This window comes from Archocentrus centrarchus, chromosome 8 (genome assembly GCF_007364275.1).
Source record: "Archocentrus centrarchus isolate MPI-CPG fArcCen1 chromosome 8, fArcCen1, whole genome shotgun sequence".
NCBI classification, from domain to species: Eukaryota; Metazoa; Chordata; class Actinopteri; order Cichliformes; family Cichlidae; genus Archocentrus; species Archocentrus centrarchus.
In genome coordinates, this window is record NC_044353.1 from 7341434 (window position 1) to 7359354 (window position 17921).

A 17921-nucleotide genomic window follows, 5' to 3' on the forward strand; every position below is an offset into this window, starting at 1 on the left:
GTCAGATTAATGGAGTGCAGGTCTGAAAGGAGCGTTACTGTCTTATAAACATTTAATAAATATTTGTGCAGTGCTTGTTAATGCGCATTTGGCACAGCTGAATTAACCACTTACGTATAAAATACTGTCACGTAGCTAAATTTGATCCAATCTGTAACATTTAGTTGTTCCATTAGTTAATTTCAGGATGTCTGTCAGCAAACTTTACTTGTAGCTTCTCGCATCATTGAAATGCTGCTTCTCCCTCTTCGTCCAGTCTCCACATGTCCCTGAGTGCCCAGGGTCAGACCATGGTGTCAGCGCTGGTCTTCAGCACTCTGCTGTGGCTCTCCCTCATCCTCGCCCTCAGGTTCTGCCTCAAGCTGCTCCTCTCCTACCACCAGTGGATGTTCGAAAAGCACGGCCACATTTCCAACACCACCAAAGTCTGGGTGGTAAGCATCGTTTCTGCTTGCTGTCACGGCTCCCTCCAGTGGCTGCTGTGCGTATGTGTTTTGGACTCGTTGCATTCGTTTTAATGTTTATGTTGGAAAATATGAATCAAAAATCACATCCTCATACTTTAATGCTGAATGGTAATTATATAATAGTTTTTTGGGGTTTTTTTTGCACGGTTCTCATGCACCTAAAATCCCTGCCAAAAACAGCTGTAATTTCCAGGAAACGTTGTAAAACAATTTTACACATGTTGTTCTGATTTAAGGCAGGAACTGTTTCACCACATTATTTGTTTTTCTTAACTGGGAGTTTAACTTCTTTCAATTGGGGTTGGATGAGTTTCAGATCCACACTCTGTGCTATCAACAGTAGATGGCAGCACACACCAGCAAACCGGCAGCAGCGTCGTCACCCAGAGAAGCACGAGTGTGCCCTATTTAAAGCATTTTCAGGTTACTGGAAGCTGTTTCACTCATTTGAACTCTCACAGGAGAGGCTTCCCTGCTGCTGCTGCCTCCATTTGGTTAGTTTGTGCTGTATGAGAAACTCTTATCTGTAGGGAGAGAACAAAAATCACTGATTTGTCAGGGGAGTCTGGTGGTCCCCCCCCCCCCCCCCCCCCCCCCAGCCCTCCATAATGCTCAAAGACTGCTGAATTTGCTTTGAAAAGGTAGAAACTCTGTCCAGGGAGAAGATGACTTTTCTTATAGAGCTAATAGATTGTGCTGAAGCAGGATTGTGTGACTCTCCTTCCAGCCTCTGGTGACGCTATTTTCAAGCAGGAAGCCTTTGCTGTACAGCTACCAATCCTCTCTACCTCACCTTCCTGTTCCTGCCATCAAAGACACTCTGAGCAGGGTGAGTGTGAACACACACACACACACACACACACAAATACACCTGAACAAATGGTGCCCCACCACTCCCCCATCCATCCCCATCCTCTTCACTTATTTTTTGGCCTTATCATAAATGATGACAGTCAGAGTAATGCCGTCTTGGTGTTTTTCATTACCAGTACTTGGAGTCAGTGCGCCCTCTGCTGACTGATCCGGAGTTTAAACGCATGACAGACCTGGCCAACGAGTTTGAGTCGAATCTGGGGAACCGCCTCCAGCGCTACCTGAAACTCAAAGCTCTGTGGGCCACCAACTATGTACGTATTCAGAGACAAGTACACACACAGTACAGCTGGATGTTTGATGATAACAGTGAGTAGTACAGCAGGGCGAGTGGGTTGTGTGTCTGTGTGTATGAATGAGTGCCATTGTCTTCTCATCACGCTCAAGGCAGAGCACACCACTTGGCCCCTATCCCAGTTCTCCATCTCTGTTTATAAATGCACCACTTGGATCACCAAGCATCTGCAGGAGCGCTGATTGCAGCAACTCCAATAATTCAATTATAAAAAAAATCCTTGACACAAATTTGTTGCTTCAATGTTTCATTTAATCTCTGCAGCTCAGGTGTCTCCGTGTAAGCAGAGCGTTTCACCCACATTAGCAGCATTAAAATTCTCAGTCACTGCAACGGATTTCCATCATTTGGAAAAAAACGACCCTTTAACACCGAGTGGATCATCGCTGAAAATAGACCTGCAGTAGAAACTTATTTAGGAGGATGCTTGTGAATACAAAGTATTACAACATTACAACATTATGTTGCTGCATGAGTATTACAACACTCATGCAGCCCCCAGTTTTTCAGCAAAAACACTGATAAGACAACAGCAGCAGTTGTTCTGTCTGCGCGCACGCACACACACGCACACACACACACACACACACACAAGCGCAAAGAGGCGGAGCCGTTACTGAGACGGTGAGCTCAGGTTTTTCTAGCGTCCAAAGCAGCAGCGCTTGCTCCTGTAAGCATCATTAAACCTTTACTGGGAAACAGCTGGAGGTCCTTCATCAACCGCCTGATCAGCAAGTGTTAAACTGTTGCTGTGTTTCACACAGAGAAAAATCTGCAGTTCAGCTACAGAAGTTAAAATATGCAAGCCAAGCCAAGCCAATTTTATTTATAAAGCACTTTAAAAACAGCAAGGACTGACCAAAGTGCTGAACAAGGAAAACAAGACAACAATACACAAGGGAAGTGCAGATAAAAATAAATAAATAAATAAAAATAACATAGGATAAAAGCAACAGTAACATACATAGTTTATCAAGAATCAAATAATAAAACAGTATAAAATAACTAGGTGAACTAAAATACAAAATAAATACACAACAACTAAAATCAGCATCTCAAACCTGGTCAAAAGCCAGGTGAAATAAGTGGGTCTTAAGAGAGGTTTTAAAAGTTGTCAGTGAAGAGGCCTGTCTAATATGCAATGGGAGCGAGTTCCATAGTTTAGGGGCTACCACTGCAAAGGCTCTGCCCCCCCTAAGCTTCCGCTTAGTCCTCGGCACGTCCAAGAGCAGTTTATCAGCTGATCTGAGCGAGCGGGAAGGGGAGTGTAGATGCAGTAACTCAGAGAGGTACGATGGGGCAAGGCCATTTAAAGACTTAAAAACAAATAAAAGGATTTTAAAATGAACTCTAAAATAAACAGGCAACCAGTGCAATGAAGATAAAACAGGGGTAATGTGCTCCCTCTTACGTGTTCCAGTCAAAAGCCGTGCGGCAGCGTTCTGGACCAGCTGAAGACGAGCCAATGAGGACTGGTTTACACCAATATACAAAGAGTTACAGTAATCCAGCCGGGACGTAACAAAGGCGTGGATTACTGCTTGAAAATGATTTTTCGACAAGATGGTTTTAATCTTGGCGAGCTGTCTCAGGTGAAAGAAACTGGATTTCACCACAGCAGTAATCTGACCCTCTAACCTAAGACTCTCATTCATCTTAACTCCCAGATTTGTGACCATGGGTTTTACATACTGGGATAGAGGACCCAGATCCACAGAAGTTGGCACCCCAGTGATGCCCGAACCAAAAACGATCGCCTCCATCTTATTTTCATTAAAATGCAGGAAGTTCAAAGCCAATCAAGCTTTGACTTCATCGAGACACTTTGTCAATGTCTGTATGGAGTTTGCATCTCTGTGTTTTAGGGGCATGTAAATCTGGGTATCGTCGGCGTAACAGTGGAAAGCAATTTTATGCTTTCTGAAAATAGAACCAAGGGGCAACAAATATAGAGAAAACAGCAATGGTCCAAGAATTGAACCCTGGGGCACCCCACACGACAAAGGAGCACTGGAAGATTTAAAATCATTTAAGCAGACAGTAAAAGTTCTCTGGGTCAAGTAGGACCTAAACCACTCTAGCGCTGTGCCCTGAATACCTATACACTGCTCGAGATGAGATATTAAAATATTGTGGTCCACTGTATCAAAAGCAGCTGTCAGATCTAAAAGAAGTAAAAGCACACAGTCACCCGCATCTGTGGCCAGGAAAATGTCATTAAAAACCCTTAGCAAGGCAGACTCAGTGCTATGAAGAGGCTTGAAGCCAGACTGAAAGACCTCAAGGATATCATTTACGCCTAAAAAGGCTTTCACCTGGCTAAACACGACCTTTTCCAGAATTTTAGAAAGAAATGGAAGCCTCGAAATAGGCCTAAAATTAGACAGCACAGTGGAATCCAGTCCAGGTTTTTTAATCAATGGTAACACTGTTGCATGCTTAAAAGTATCAGGAACCGCATCAGAGGACAGGCTGCTGTTAATAAGGGCAAGAACAGCTGGGCCTAATACAGGAAAAACCTCTTTAAAAAAAAAAAAAAAAAAAAAAAAAAAAAAAAGATGAGTTGTTAATAAGACAAAAGTATTTCTTATCCAGTTTCTTAATTAATCGATGGAATAATCGATAGCTGCAGCCGCGACACTGTTTACAAACAAATTCAATGCAAAATATGATTTTTTTATTTTCATAATAAAAGAAATAATTAAACTTTGCATTTTCCCAAATAACTGAATGAAAATGAGTTGCTGCATAACCACCTTCACCTTACATATTTCACCTCAGGTGCAACAGGATTATAGAACAAAATAATTGTCAGTCACTTGCGTGGACAGCACATCATTTCTCTTCACTGGTTTGCATCATTTTCCTTTGAACTGCTTCGAGCCTGAAGCTGCTGGCTCTGAGCCTTGGATGTGTTACAGCTGGTTTGTGTCTTCACTCACAGTGAGGAGCTTCCCAGCAGGCAGCATATTAGCTTGTGACTGCGAGTGTGCTGCAGATTTTTTTGTACCTTTGCCTGTCTGATGATTTGAAGCGTGAAGTACATAAACTGAATGTTTCCAGTTATCTCAAAATGATGCTTAAGCGCAGTGCTTAAGTGAATGTTGTTTTTGTCCATCAGCCCTGATGTTGCAGAGTGATGCTGCAATCATTTAAAAAGCATATCTTCACCATTGCGCTCCACATATTTGCCAAATATCTGCACTGCCTTCAGGCTTTTAACTCCCACCTTTATCGCTATAATTTACTCTAACACATCCTCACACTCATGTTCACAATGAAACATTTTGAACTTAAGGAGCTGGTGCAGCTTGTTCAGATGCTGAGTGTGATTGTTGGAGGACACCCAAAGGCAGCAAACACACTAAAGGTCAGGCTGCCAGCAGTGATGTTTGTTGGAGGAGTAAGATGATAAATTGACACCCTATCGGGGGCCTTAAGAGTCTGAAACCTTCTAAAAATAATGTTGCTGTTTGGACAGGAAAACTTCAGTTTTTTTTCCTCATGTTTTGTGCTGTTTGTTTGGAATAAACAAAGGAAGAAATCTGAGTTTCCTGTTTTGGTTGTAGGTGAGTGACTGGTGGGAGGAATACGTCTATTTAAGGAGCCGAAGTCCCATAATGGTCAACAGTAACTACTACGGCATGGTAACCAGCTTCATGTTTACACTCTGAGTTAAAATCACATTTCTGAGTTGCAGTGAAGCCAACGTGCTTTATTTTCCTCGCCCATCATTGTGCTTGTATCTTTGCCTTGTATCATCTCTCCATTTTTAAACTTAAGCTTCCCGTCAGTCCAGCTCAGCTTTGAGGCTAATCTTACTGTTATGTTTTTAAATAGATAAAATCGTTATATAACATTTCATTTTGCTTCCACTGGTACGTGATCATAAATATTCAGATGTTTGAATCTTCCTTCCTGTGTGTGCACCTCGCAGGACTTTCTGTATGTGACGCCAACCCCCGTGCAGGCAGCCAGGGCAGGAAACACCATCACGGCCCTGCTGCTCTACCGGCGCAAGGTGAACCGGGAGGAACTCAAGCCGGTGAGGTCACACACATTTCTGCAGAGGGGACAAATCAGCGCAAAATCTGTTGTCACATTTCACAGCCGTGAGAAGCTGCGGCGGCACTTCCTCCTTATCTCGTTTGCAAAGTACTGTTTGAAAGATGAGCCTTTTACGCAGTCCCAGTTACACGTGGCTTTAATCAGCATACTCGTGTGTGCTGCAATACTTTGTAGTCAGGCTGTCTTCTGTCTGCCGCCCACCTCGCTTCTTTACAACGTGCCTTCACAGAGCGAGACGGGCCATCTGCCAGGGCTGCACCCCCGGTTAGTGGCTGTGGTGTCATCGTTGTTTAATGAGTGAGAAACAACAGCTGTGTTTGTGTCTCTGTGCCTCAGAGCCGTGTTCCAGGTACCGTCATCCCCCTCTGCGCTGCACAGTGTGAGAGGATGTTCAACACGACACGCGCACCAGGAGTCGAGACTGGTAACATGCATGCACAAGCACGCACACACACACACACACACACACACACACACACACACACACACACACACACACACACACACACACACACACGTGCACTTGGAGTATATGCAGCACATAAAGATGCACTTTGACTGCTGCAGTTGCTCTTAAATTTGGCAAGAAAAGCTAGATCTCTGTTAATGCATATATTTCAATAGTAGTATAGGAGGATATCTTGAATTGGATGCTGGAGAGAGGAAATTAGAGTGAAAGCAACACAGTGCACACATAAAGAACCTTCAGATGCACAACACATGGGCTGAAACACATGGGCTGCTGAGTCCTTTGTTCGACTGCCAAAACTTTGCTGTGTTTCCTATTTTACACACTGCTGTGTGATAAAGGCAAAATTCCCCCCAAAAGTCAGGATCAAAACATGCATTATTCATTAATCATTAATTCCTCTTAGAGAATTCTGACTGCTGCCAGGGAAACTGTTCCAAACATGCATAATATAGGAGCATGCTTGCAGCAGGATATCTGTTAAGAGGTGAAAGGGCACCAGTTCACAAAGAAAATTAAAATAACTTTAAATGAAAGAGAGAAAACAGATCGAATTTTTCCAAAGCTGAAATGTTTTTAATGTTCTGGGTGCTGCCTCAGCTCTTGTTGTCAAACATCAGATCATCTTAGACTTGGTGCACCGTGTGAAAGCTTTGCTTTGCTTCTGGTTTGAACATGCCTTTAGAGAAGATGAACCCTCCCCCCTCCAAACCTGAATTGCATAAGCACAAAGAAATGGATAGATGGATGGATGGATAGATAAATAGATTTCTCACAATGCAGGAAAAATGCTGAATGTTTTATTGGTGCTTGCTGCCTGCAGCCTGCATCATCTAGATGCTGTGAAGTTTAAATAAACGTGTAAAATAACCACTGACACTCCACCAGCTGCTAATATCACCTCATTCATAGCCTGGTTGTACTCAGTGGTGTTTTTTTCCTCTTTAGCAGGAACCGTTTTCTTGTATGTTAAGTACTGTGCTGCTTTGGAGGTTGTTGCAGTAGCTCCTTTTTTAGGTACTAAATGGTCATTGGAGGCTGACACGCTGCTCTTGCTCTCAGACACGCCCATGCTTGCATCAGTGTAAACGCAGGGCATTGCTATAGCAACGATATAGAGCTATAACATTTTTAGATCCTAAAATAATAGCGGTGTAAAAATTGATTGCAGACGATATGATGTAGCACTGCCCTTCTCTCTTCCACAGATGTGCTTCAGCACTGGCTGGACAGCGAGTTTGTGGCAGTGTACCACAAGGGGCGCTATTTCCGCCTGTGGGTGTACCGGGCAGGCCGGCTGCTGTCCCCCAGGGAGATTGAGTATCAGATACAGAGGATCCTGGATGACCCTTCGCCCCCATTTCCTGGAGAGGAGAAACTGGGAGCTCTCACTGCTGGAGACAGGTATTCACAAGGCTGCACCCTCTCAAGCAAACACGCAATTTCCAAAAGCTGCAGTTCTGCTAATGGCCTCTGGAGGCTGGCTCTATGAGCCAGTCATTTTCAGAGCTGCATTAACATGTTGACTTCATTAAGGCTTAAATTTAAGGGCATGGTTCTTAATGTTTGGGAGTAATATGAAAGTTAATTGCAAGTGCCAGTCTTAATTTCAATAAAGTAATTCTGAATTTTTATTTCTGGCAGGTTAGAGGCAAAGAAAAATGATTTTTGATGTGGAAGTCAAGGTCAGTTATAAATGCAGCTCAGATTTATGGAGGCTAAAGAAAAATTTACATTTTTACTCAAACACAAGTTGTACAAAGTTGTGTATACCTTCTGTGCCTTCATATTCAGAGGGTTACATCTGAGTGCTGGTGCTGAATTACTGAAAGAAGCTGCAGCGTGACCCCTGGATGGCACCACGATGCACCGGCCAGAGGACCGTGACCCAATCTGCCAAAAGGAGTCGCAATATGCATATTTGCATTGCATATTAAATATGCCACGTAATTTATTAATGATGTCACCGGTAGCACGTATGAGCGCTCAAAACATGTAAGCAATCTGTCCTTTGTAGCTAAGAACATCCCGTGACCCTGAAATGACCTGGAATACAACACTGATTCATATGTTATTGGAATAGGAATCCAGCCCTGCGATTTGTGACTCCTTTTGGCAGCTTGGGTCACAAATACGTCGATAACAAAGACAGAACCTGGATCGGGGTACAGCTGCACTCTTTGATTACACAGCAGAGTTGTTAGCCATAATGCAGTTCAGCTGTTCCACCATCTGATTCATGCTGATAATTTGTGGGGTGGTAGAGGTCACCTACGGATCAGAAGGTCGGCGGTTCAATTCCTGGCTGCTCCAGGCTGCATGTCAAAGTATCCTTAGGCAAGATGCTGAACTCCAAGTTTCTCTCCGACGCAAGCATTGGAGTGTGTGAATTTTAGATAATAAAAGCACTACTGTTTCAGCTCCGAGGCAGAAACAGTAGTTTTGGGGGACTGAATGTTTAAACCTTTCGGTTTTAGTCTCATCAGAACATAAAAAACCTGAAGGCTTTTTATCCTCTCTCCATCTGACCTCTCTGCTGAGGAGTCTATTTTTTGATCTTCCTTGTAATCATAACTTGCACAGTCATGCAGTTCTTTAGGAAATGGAAGAGATTTTCGTGGTTTGTGTACGTGTGTGATCCTCCTCCTCAGATTTGCACTTTTGCACTTTAATCTCTTAAATATAGAGCATGCAGTCCTTCACGTCCAGAAAAAGCATGTTTGACTGAAGTTATTGAAAGCAAAAAATTGTGAAACTGTTCATGCACATGATGAGTGGAAAAACAGTTTAGACTAGAGCGGCTTTAATTCAAGTCATTCAGTGTCAGCGTTTAATGAATGAATGAATGGATTTTAAAAACTGGAATCACCAGCTCTTCAAGCACAGGCATGTTTAATGTGTGTTGTTGTTGTTAGAAAGCATTCCCTAAGGAGGAAACTGAGCAAGTGACTGAATGGGAAGACAATCTTGTATCAACAAATTAACCGTGGTGTTGTGATAAGGGGTTGGAACCTGGCAAACCCAAGTAATGAGTGTGATAAGGAAATAACAACGTGTGTGGCATTTGTTCTGTTTCTGCTGAAGACATGTGTGCTGGTCAGAGGTGGTATTCTGTACTTAAGTAGAAGTGCAAGTGCTTGGGTTAAATACTACTCTGGTAAAAGTTGAAGTGGGGATTCTTCTCTGCATGGGGAGAAGAATCACAACTTTCTTTTGTGAGCTTCAGTAAATGATGTTGGTGTGCAGGCTGTGATCAGCTGACCTGCTGCTGCTGCTCTCTTCTTCCTCTTTCTTACATCTTTCTCCATCTGAGTGAAGTTTTCGCTCATTCTTTGCTCTCTGTGGAAATACAGCAGCTCTTCTTTTAGCTAGCAGACACACCGTGTGGCAAACTGCACACACTTTTTGTGCTGATATTTGTTGAGCATTTAGAAACGTTGCATTTAAAATTACCTGCCACACGTTACTCTGTTTATGCTCGCTCCTCTTCTGTAGTGCTAGCTAAGATGCTGGAAGTACAGCGAGCACAACTTACGGACATCTGCCCTCGGTCCGGCCCACTGTAACCCCTGATTATTGTGCTATAAATGATACATAAATGATACATAAATGATACGGTTTTGCCTCTTTAACATCTTTGTATGCGGTAAGCCCTGGTGATGGAGGCTACTCCAGTAGGATTGACTCTTATGTATTATGGTTCCTTCATTTAGGCTCAGATCTTTTGATGTTTGACGGCGCGCTGACCGGAAATGCAAACTTCTCTCTGATATGTCAAACCTAAAGTAACAAGTCGTAGAAATTACAGATATTTGTTTAAAAATGTATGGAGTAAACGTAAAAAGTAGTCAGAAGAATAAATGTTCAAGCCTGGCTTCATGCAGTGGGAGACAAGGGTGATTAAACCCATCCTTCGAACAAGCACTCAGTCACCAGTGTTGTGTACTGAGAAAAGAGTGGCACTGAAACCAAGATGAATGAATCTTTTGCTGCGTCTGTGACAAAGAACAACAACGACAAAAAAAGAAGAAACAAATTCAGAAATGAGCACACAATCTTGCTTTCTTTGTTAGCGTGAGTGAAAGTGTAAGTGTTTGTGTATTGTGTCTTGTGATGAATGAATAAATAAATACGCCTTGATAGGTCTAACCAATACTGCTGCAATTCCACTTCAGGCATTCCTTTTCTATTCCCAATTAGCTTATTTCCATTTGTAACAGCAAATGCTCATTTTGTTGCTCAATGGACAAAGCGACAGACCTCAGACTGACCAACACTGTCAACTAGGCTTTGCATTTTCACTGGCAATACACTTTTTTTTTTTTTTTTAAACGTAGCCTTCAACAGCTCTTTAATGTCATCTTTTAATCGTTTATCTATCAGCATCAAAATGTTAAATATAAACTGCAGATGGTTCTGGGTTGCACCTGGGGTCTGAGGCGGCTGAGGAAGAGCCGCTCCAACGTCTTTATTAGATTGAGGTGAGTGCTGCCGTTCAGAGTTTACTCAGCTTGCTGGGCCGGTCCTCCTTCAGGACTGGAACGATGCAGGAAGCCTTCCAGAGGATGGGAATGCATAGGTGTGCTACATCTGTAACTGGGTTGGCTCCACCCACTTAGTTACCTGAAAGAGAGAGAGAGACATGGGCAAGAAGAAAACAAGGCCAGCCCAGTGGCCGTCACAGTTGGTTCTTAATGCCTTCACCTGCTAAAAGAAACGTATACACACACACACACACACTCATCGACTTGACTTTTAATTGTATTTTTCTCCAAGGGGCGTCTTGGCTCGGCATGTGCACGCACCTCCCTCCCTTCACCGTCCCCTTTAAATATAAATAAATATGTAGTGTGCTGAAGCAGTTTAGACTGTCTTTAGCAGGAGCTCACTTCCTGTTGATATTAGTATTCTGCATAATTAATGGAAAGATATTAATGACATCAGACTTACAATGTGGATAATATTGTGCTCCGAGCACAAGATCTGTTTTAGTTTGAGTTAATAAGCACTGATAAGCTGCTTGATGAATCGAGCGTAGTGCTCAGGTGTCTGAAGAGGTCTGCGTTGGCTGGGTGTTGCTGTTGACGCGAAGTGCTGCACAAAGTATGAACACAATGCCGAATTTGGATGCAAAAGAAGGGATCTTGTGCCGGGGGGTGAGAGACAGCTTGGGTTTAGTAAGTAAGAAGCTTCTTCTGTACACCGAGCTCACGCCGTTGCACAGGTGCCTAAACTTTGGCTCACGTCCACCGAGGTCTTCAAGATCAACAAGATCATCAGAAGATCAAAGTGATAATAATAATAATAATAATAATAATAGTAAAGCTATTTAAAACTCTATCTTGCTGTTTTTGTTTGTATTGACAGCAGATTCTAAATATCACATTATAAATAAACATCATGTCACACCTCTGACCTCACTTTTATATTTCACATCTGCCTTTCTTTCAAGTTGACCCCAAAATGTGTTGCATCTTTAAAGAAAGTATTGTCAGGAGAATGAGCTGCTTAGAAATATTCTGTAGTATATTATTACAATTTTGTTATGTTGTGTGTTTTTTTTTAATTTGTGAAGGAAGACATCTAAAACACTTTAGTTTAACATTAAACATGTGCATGTTTTGGCAAAACCTTTAAGGATAAGATAAACATATTCTTCCTAGAGACCATATTGACTGTGTAGATTCTCAGTCATCCAGGTCATAGTAGTCTCTGGAGCTTGAAAAAGGCGACTGGACTTCTTTTTTTTTGTTTCTTGAAGACGTTTCACCTCTCATCCGAAAGGCTTCTTCAGTTCTCAACCAAAAGGTGGAGAGACCCAGGTATTTAAACCCCTGTGGGCGTAGTCCCATGGAGGTGGTTATGACCCTCTATTGATCATGTGCGTGAACACATGTGCCCAGGTGTGAAGGGGGCGTGGGTCATATTTAATCAGTGGTTTCAGTTGAAACCAATTTAGGACTCCGCTCCATTGTTTCCTGTGGCCTATTGAGGTCACTGGAACAAAGGTGTGAATGGGGGTTGAGACGTCTGGGAAGGGAGCTCAGGACAGCACTGTAAGCGGGGGAAAGTTGGTGACGTAATCCACCTCCTCTGTTCAATGATGGTTGTTCACAGTGGACATAGATGGCTTCTTTCACTCCTCTTTCAAACCATCTGTTTTCCCTGTCCAAAATGTGAACATTGGCATCCTCAAAAGAGTGCCCTTTTTCCTTCAGATGCAGATGTACTGCTGAATCTTGTCCTGTCGAGGTGGCTCTTCTATGTTGTGCCATTCGTTTGTGAAGAGGCTGTTTGGTTTCACCAATGTAGAGGTCCGAGCACTCTTCACTGCACTGAACAGCATACACTACATCGCTGATCTTGTGTTTGGCGGGTTTGTCCTTGGGATGAACCAGTTCTTGTCTTAGGGTGTGACTTGGTTTGAAGTATACTGAGATGTCATGCTTGGAGAAAATTCTTCTGAGTTTCTCTGACAAGCCTGCCACATATGGGATGACAATGTTGTTCCTCTTGTCCTTCCCATTCTCTGTAGTTTGTGTTTGGCCTTCATTCCTGTGCATCTTAGCTGATTTGATGAAGGCCCAATTGGGGTAACCGCATGTTTTGAGGGCTTTCTCAATGTGTGTGTGTTCCTTATGCTTCCCTTCTGCCTTAGAGGGAACACTTTCCGCACGGTGTTGTAGGGTCCTGATCACCCCAAGTTTGTGTTCCAGAGGGTGGTGGGAGTCAAAGAGGAGATACTGGTCTGTGTGTGTGGGCTTCCGGTAAACTTCAATGTTGAGGCTTCCATCTTCCTCGATAAGCACCGCACAGTCCAGGAATGGTAACTTGTTATCTCTGGTGTCCTCCCTGGTAAAACGTATGTATTTATCCACTAACACCGTGCGGAAAGTGTTCCCTTCAGCAGTACATCTGCATCTGAAGGAAAAAGGGCACTCTTTTGAGGATGCCAATGTTCACATTTTGGACAGGGAAAACAGATGGTTTGAAAGAGGAGTGAAAGAAGCCATCTATGTCCACTGTGAACAACCATCATTGAACAGAGGAGGTGGATTACGTCACCAACTTTCCCCCGCTTACAGTGCTGTCCTGAGCTCCCTTCCCAGGCGTCTCAACCCCCATTCACACCTTTGTTCCAGTGACCTCAATAGGCCACAGGAAACAATGGAGCGGAGTCCTAAATTGGTTTCAACTGAAACCACTGATTAAATATGACCCACGCCCCCTTCACACCTGGGCACATGTGTTCACGCACATGATCAATAGAGGGTCATAACCACCTCCAGGGGACTACGCCCACAGGGGTTTAAATACCTGGGTCTCTCCACCTTTTGGTTGAGAACTGAAGAAGCCTTTCGGATGAGAGGTGAAACGTCTTCAAGAAACAAAAAAAAAGAAGTCCAGTCGCCTTTTTCAAGCTCCAGAGAAGATAAACATATTCTTCCTAGAGACCAGGAGGGCCATAAATAAGATAAACATATTCATCTCTGAAATCAGAAGTTTTCATGTCCAGTTATTTACAAATCAGTACCAATTATCCATTACGATGTGCATGTTCAATATGAAACATACAATATGTACTCAAAATGTACACAATATATACACAGTAGATTAAACAGTTCAATATACACAATGTATGCACACTAACAATACACAGTAACTCGCAGCAGTAATGCCGTGTTTGTAAAATAAAAATGAGTAAAGAAGGTAAAGTAAGGTGGCTTCCTGACGGCCTGGTGTGAGGGGTGGGTGTGTTCACCCACGATGCTGGCTGCTCTGTGGGCAAGGCATTGTAAATTTCCAGGAGGGAGGGGAGTGGAGCACCAATGATTTCCAGCAGCCTTCACTACGCGCTGCAGGGTCTTCCGTTCGGAGGCTGTGCAGGCTGTGCAGCTTCTGAACCACACAGTGATGCAGCTGGTTAGGATGCTCTCCGCAACATCCCTGTAAACAGTGTCCATGATGGGTGCTGGAGCTCTCGCTCTCCTCAGTTTGCGGAGGAAGTAGAGGCGTTGTTGGACTTTCTTGTCCAGTGCAGCAGTGTTGCTTTGGTGCTACTCACCCTCGCCTCTGTAAAACCATTGATTGTTAGAGGGGGCGCTCTTCTTCTAAAATCACTGATCATCTCCCAAGTCTTACGAAGCACTTCGTGATGGTTGAAGTCAGTGCAAGGGGGCGGTAATTATTGAAGCAAGCTGGTGATTGCTTCTTTGGTACAGGTATGATGGTGGTGGCAGTCCCTCACTACCCGACCAGGAATGTTATCTGGACCAGCAGCCTTGCGAGTGTTGACTTTGGAGGGGTGGGGTTCTCTTCATGCTGGCTGAGGACAGGCATCTAGTTGTTAGGTCATGAATGGTTCTCATATATCACGAGTTTGTCAGAAATATAGAAAGCTGTGTGGGAGGAGAAGAATTAAAATTACATTATTGTACATCTTCAGAAATACTCAACACTCTTTAACTTTGTGGAAGGATGTCTTAAAATGGAGACGGCACTTAAGGAGGATGCAGTGTCGTAACAGCTCCTTAGTGAAGTGTGTGTCCTCATCACAATGCAGTATCTGCAGTTTCTGTTTTCATGAACTTTCTCTATTGCTTTTGTCCATTGTGTTTTAGGACTATTGAGAAATGTCTTTATTGGAGTCAGATGTGCTGGTGCTGAGTACAGGCCTGTGAACAAAATGTGTTTGTGTGTCGCCTCCTCCCAGGATCCCTTGGGCTCAGATGAGGAAACAGCATTTCAGCTCTGGTGTCAACAAGCGATCACTGGATGCCATTGAGAGGTCGGCCTTCTTCATAACCTTAGATGAACAGGAGCAAGGCATGCGGGGAGATGACCCAGAGGGGAACTTGGACCGCTACGCAAAGTCTCTGCTTCATGGGAGATGTTATGACAGGTGAGGAGGTCACAGAGGAACGTTTGTTTCGTACTTCACTAAAATACTCCAGATTTCTCAGTAATAAATCTGTCGGGTTTTTTTTCAAATATAGACCTACTATAGTAAAAAGAGTCTTTGTACAGAGCTCATTGAGGTTGTAAAATTATATCTTAAACACATAAGTGTTCTCAAGAGTTAAGTGCAGTGTGCCTGGCATAAAAATGGGAAACAGAAAGTAGAGCTGTGATGTCAGAGGAGGAGTTGAAATGCCTTTGAGTCAAAATATCCAACATTACATCAGCACTTAAAGGCGAAACTGAATCTGTGCCTAAGAGGCTGCGCAGGCTGCTGTGTGGGAATACCATGGGATTTAGAGGAAGACAGAGATGACAATCAAAACTGATTTGTTTTCACTTCTTTTATATGAGCAACATAAAAGCACAGTTTCTAAATAGTCTTTTGTAAAAAAAGGGAGAAAGAAAATCGCAAATATAGTTTGGATCAAGGTCCGTTCACATGGAAAAATTAACTTTTGATTTGAGACCTGATAGGAACACATTTGATCAATACTGCAATGGAATTGGCTTGTAAACTGTAAAGCGTTCAGCTCGTGTAAGGCATGATTAACCGAATACACTAAACTCAGACTGTAAAAGTGTACGAGTATGACACCACCACCCCCCATATCTCTGCTGCACACTCTCGTCTTATTTACTTTTCTTCTGTGTTTTTTTTTTTTTTTTTTTTTGCTGTATTTTGTCAATTTAATGTCAAATATCAAAAATCTGATGGGTAGCATGTAACCCGCAGAACTTCTACATGGTATTTATGTCCGGATTCCCCTAAAATACCATCAGAGTTGCACGCAGGAAATAGTTTTGCTATGTTTAGTTTTCATTTTCTGTTCAGCTAGATGCCATCTAGCTGAACTACTATGTGTATCTCTCCAACTTTCTTAAAAACTGTCTCAGCCAGATGCTCAGTGAATCACATCTGGGTTAAACACAAACTGGATTCCCCCAAAATTCTACCAGAGAGATGTAGACAGGACAGATAAAGGAGCACTTTGTATCCTTTTGTTCTGAGGCTCTCTCTCTCTCTCTCACACACACACAGACACACACACACACACACACACACACACACACACACACACACTACATGAACAGCTATATCCACTGCATATCTTATCAGTCCTACTCTGTCTTTGAGGATAAACTTGTACATTTAGATTGGAACAGGTACAAAACAACATTCCTCCTACATTTACTCACATACCACACACTTGCTGCAGATTAGCAACTTATATGGCATTGACCTTTTGACTGGCGCACTGAACTTCGATAAACAGTCTGGCATGAGCTTTGTGACATGGCCTGTTCTGCTGAAATGAGGACATGGTCATAGAAGAGGTCGTGATTACAGCACGACCAGCCGGAACTATTCATTCGCTATTCATACATGTCTTTCTGTTCCAGCTCATCAGAGGAGGCTCGTGCCTACGCTTCCTGTCTTTACTGCTATCATCATTTCAATTACTTCCTTTTAACTCTTGTCAGCAGGAGCAATAAATCTTTATCTTTATCTAATCTTTTTTGTTTTTTGTTTTTTTAGAATAAATACCTCATGTTCTGCATTTCCTGCTGATAGTGGTTGGAGTTTGAAAATGTCAGACTAAGATAGGAAATGCTGTGTTTATCCCAGAAGTTGGGAAATGACTGGACAGAACATGGAAATCTGCTTAGCCCAGTAAAATAAATACTTGGAGTTCAAATATATATTATATATTAAACGAGGAGGTGTTGAGGAGGAGTTCAAATAGATAGAATGTGCAAAGTGCAATAAATTTAAATGATACATAAAGCTCAAAATAAGTGCTGGTATTGTGTGGTATGAGGCAGTACACATTCACAGTCACACTGTCGTGTTTCGCTGCATTGCTCCACGAAACACATCAAACCACACTCCCCCTGGAACCCTGTTGTTTCAATTCAATTCAATTCAATTCAATTCAATTTTATTTATATAGCGCCAAATCACAACAAACTGTCGCCTCAAGGCGCTTTGTATTGTGGGTAACGACCCTACAATAATACAGAGAAAACCCAACAGTCAAAACGACCCCCTATGAGCAGCACTTGGCGACAGTGGAAAGGAAAAACTCCCTTTTAACAGGAAGAAACCTCCAGCAGAACCAGGCTCAGGGAGGGGCAGTCATCTGCCGCGACCGGTTGGGCTGAGGGGAGAGAAAGACATGCTGTGGAAGAGAGCCAGAGATTAATATCAATTAATGATTAAATGCAGAGTGGAGTATAAACAAAGTAAATAAGGTGAATGAGAAACAGTGCATTATGTGAACCCCCCAGCAGACTAGGCCTATAGCAGCATAACTAAGGGATGGTTCAGGGTCACCTGATCCAGCCCTAACTATAAGCTTTATCATAAAGGAAAGTTTTAAGCCTAATCTTAAAAATAGAGAGGGTGTCTGTCTCCCGAATCCAAGCTGGGAGCTGGTTCCACAGAAGAGGAGCCTGAAAGCTGAAGGCTCTGCCTCCCATTCTACTCTTAAGTATCCGAGGAACCACAAGTAAGCCAGCAGTCTGAGAGCGAAGTGCTCTATTGGGGTGATATGGTACTATGAGGTCTTTGAGATAAGATGGTGCCTGATTATTCAAGACCTTGTATGTGAGGAGAAGAATTTTAAATTCTATTCTAGATTTAACAGGGAGCCAATGAATTGAAGCCAATATGGGAGAGATCTGCTCTCTCTTTCTAGTCCCTGTCAGTACTCTAGCTGCAGCATTTTGGATCAGCTGAAGGCTTTTCAGGAAGCTTTTAGGACAGCCTGATAATAATGAATTACAA

The 17921-nt window shown here is 42.9% G+C and overlaps 1 protein-coding gene across 1 annotated transcript in view; it reads left to right on the forward strand.

Annotated features, from left to right (window-relative positions):
• Positions 1-17921, forward strand: part of cpt1a2b (carnitine palmitoyltransferase 1A2b) — a 67982-nt gene that overhangs the window by 9028 nt on the left and 41033 nt on the right. The window contains exons 4-11 of the mRNA XM_030735138.1: positions 257-434; positions 1195-1296; positions 1457-1594; positions 5205-5282; positions 5573-5680; positions 6040-6127; positions 7381-7576; positions 14886-15074. Of these exons, the coding sequence (XP_030590998.1) occupies positions 257-434; positions 1195-1296; positions 1457-1594; positions 5205-5282; positions 5573-5680; positions 6040-6127; positions 7381-7576; positions 14886-15074 (1077 nt within the window). The remainder of the gene's footprint in view (positions 1-256; positions 435-1194; positions 1297-1456; positions 1595-5204; positions 5283-5572; positions 5681-6039; positions 6128-7380; positions 7577-14885; positions 15075-17921) is intronic.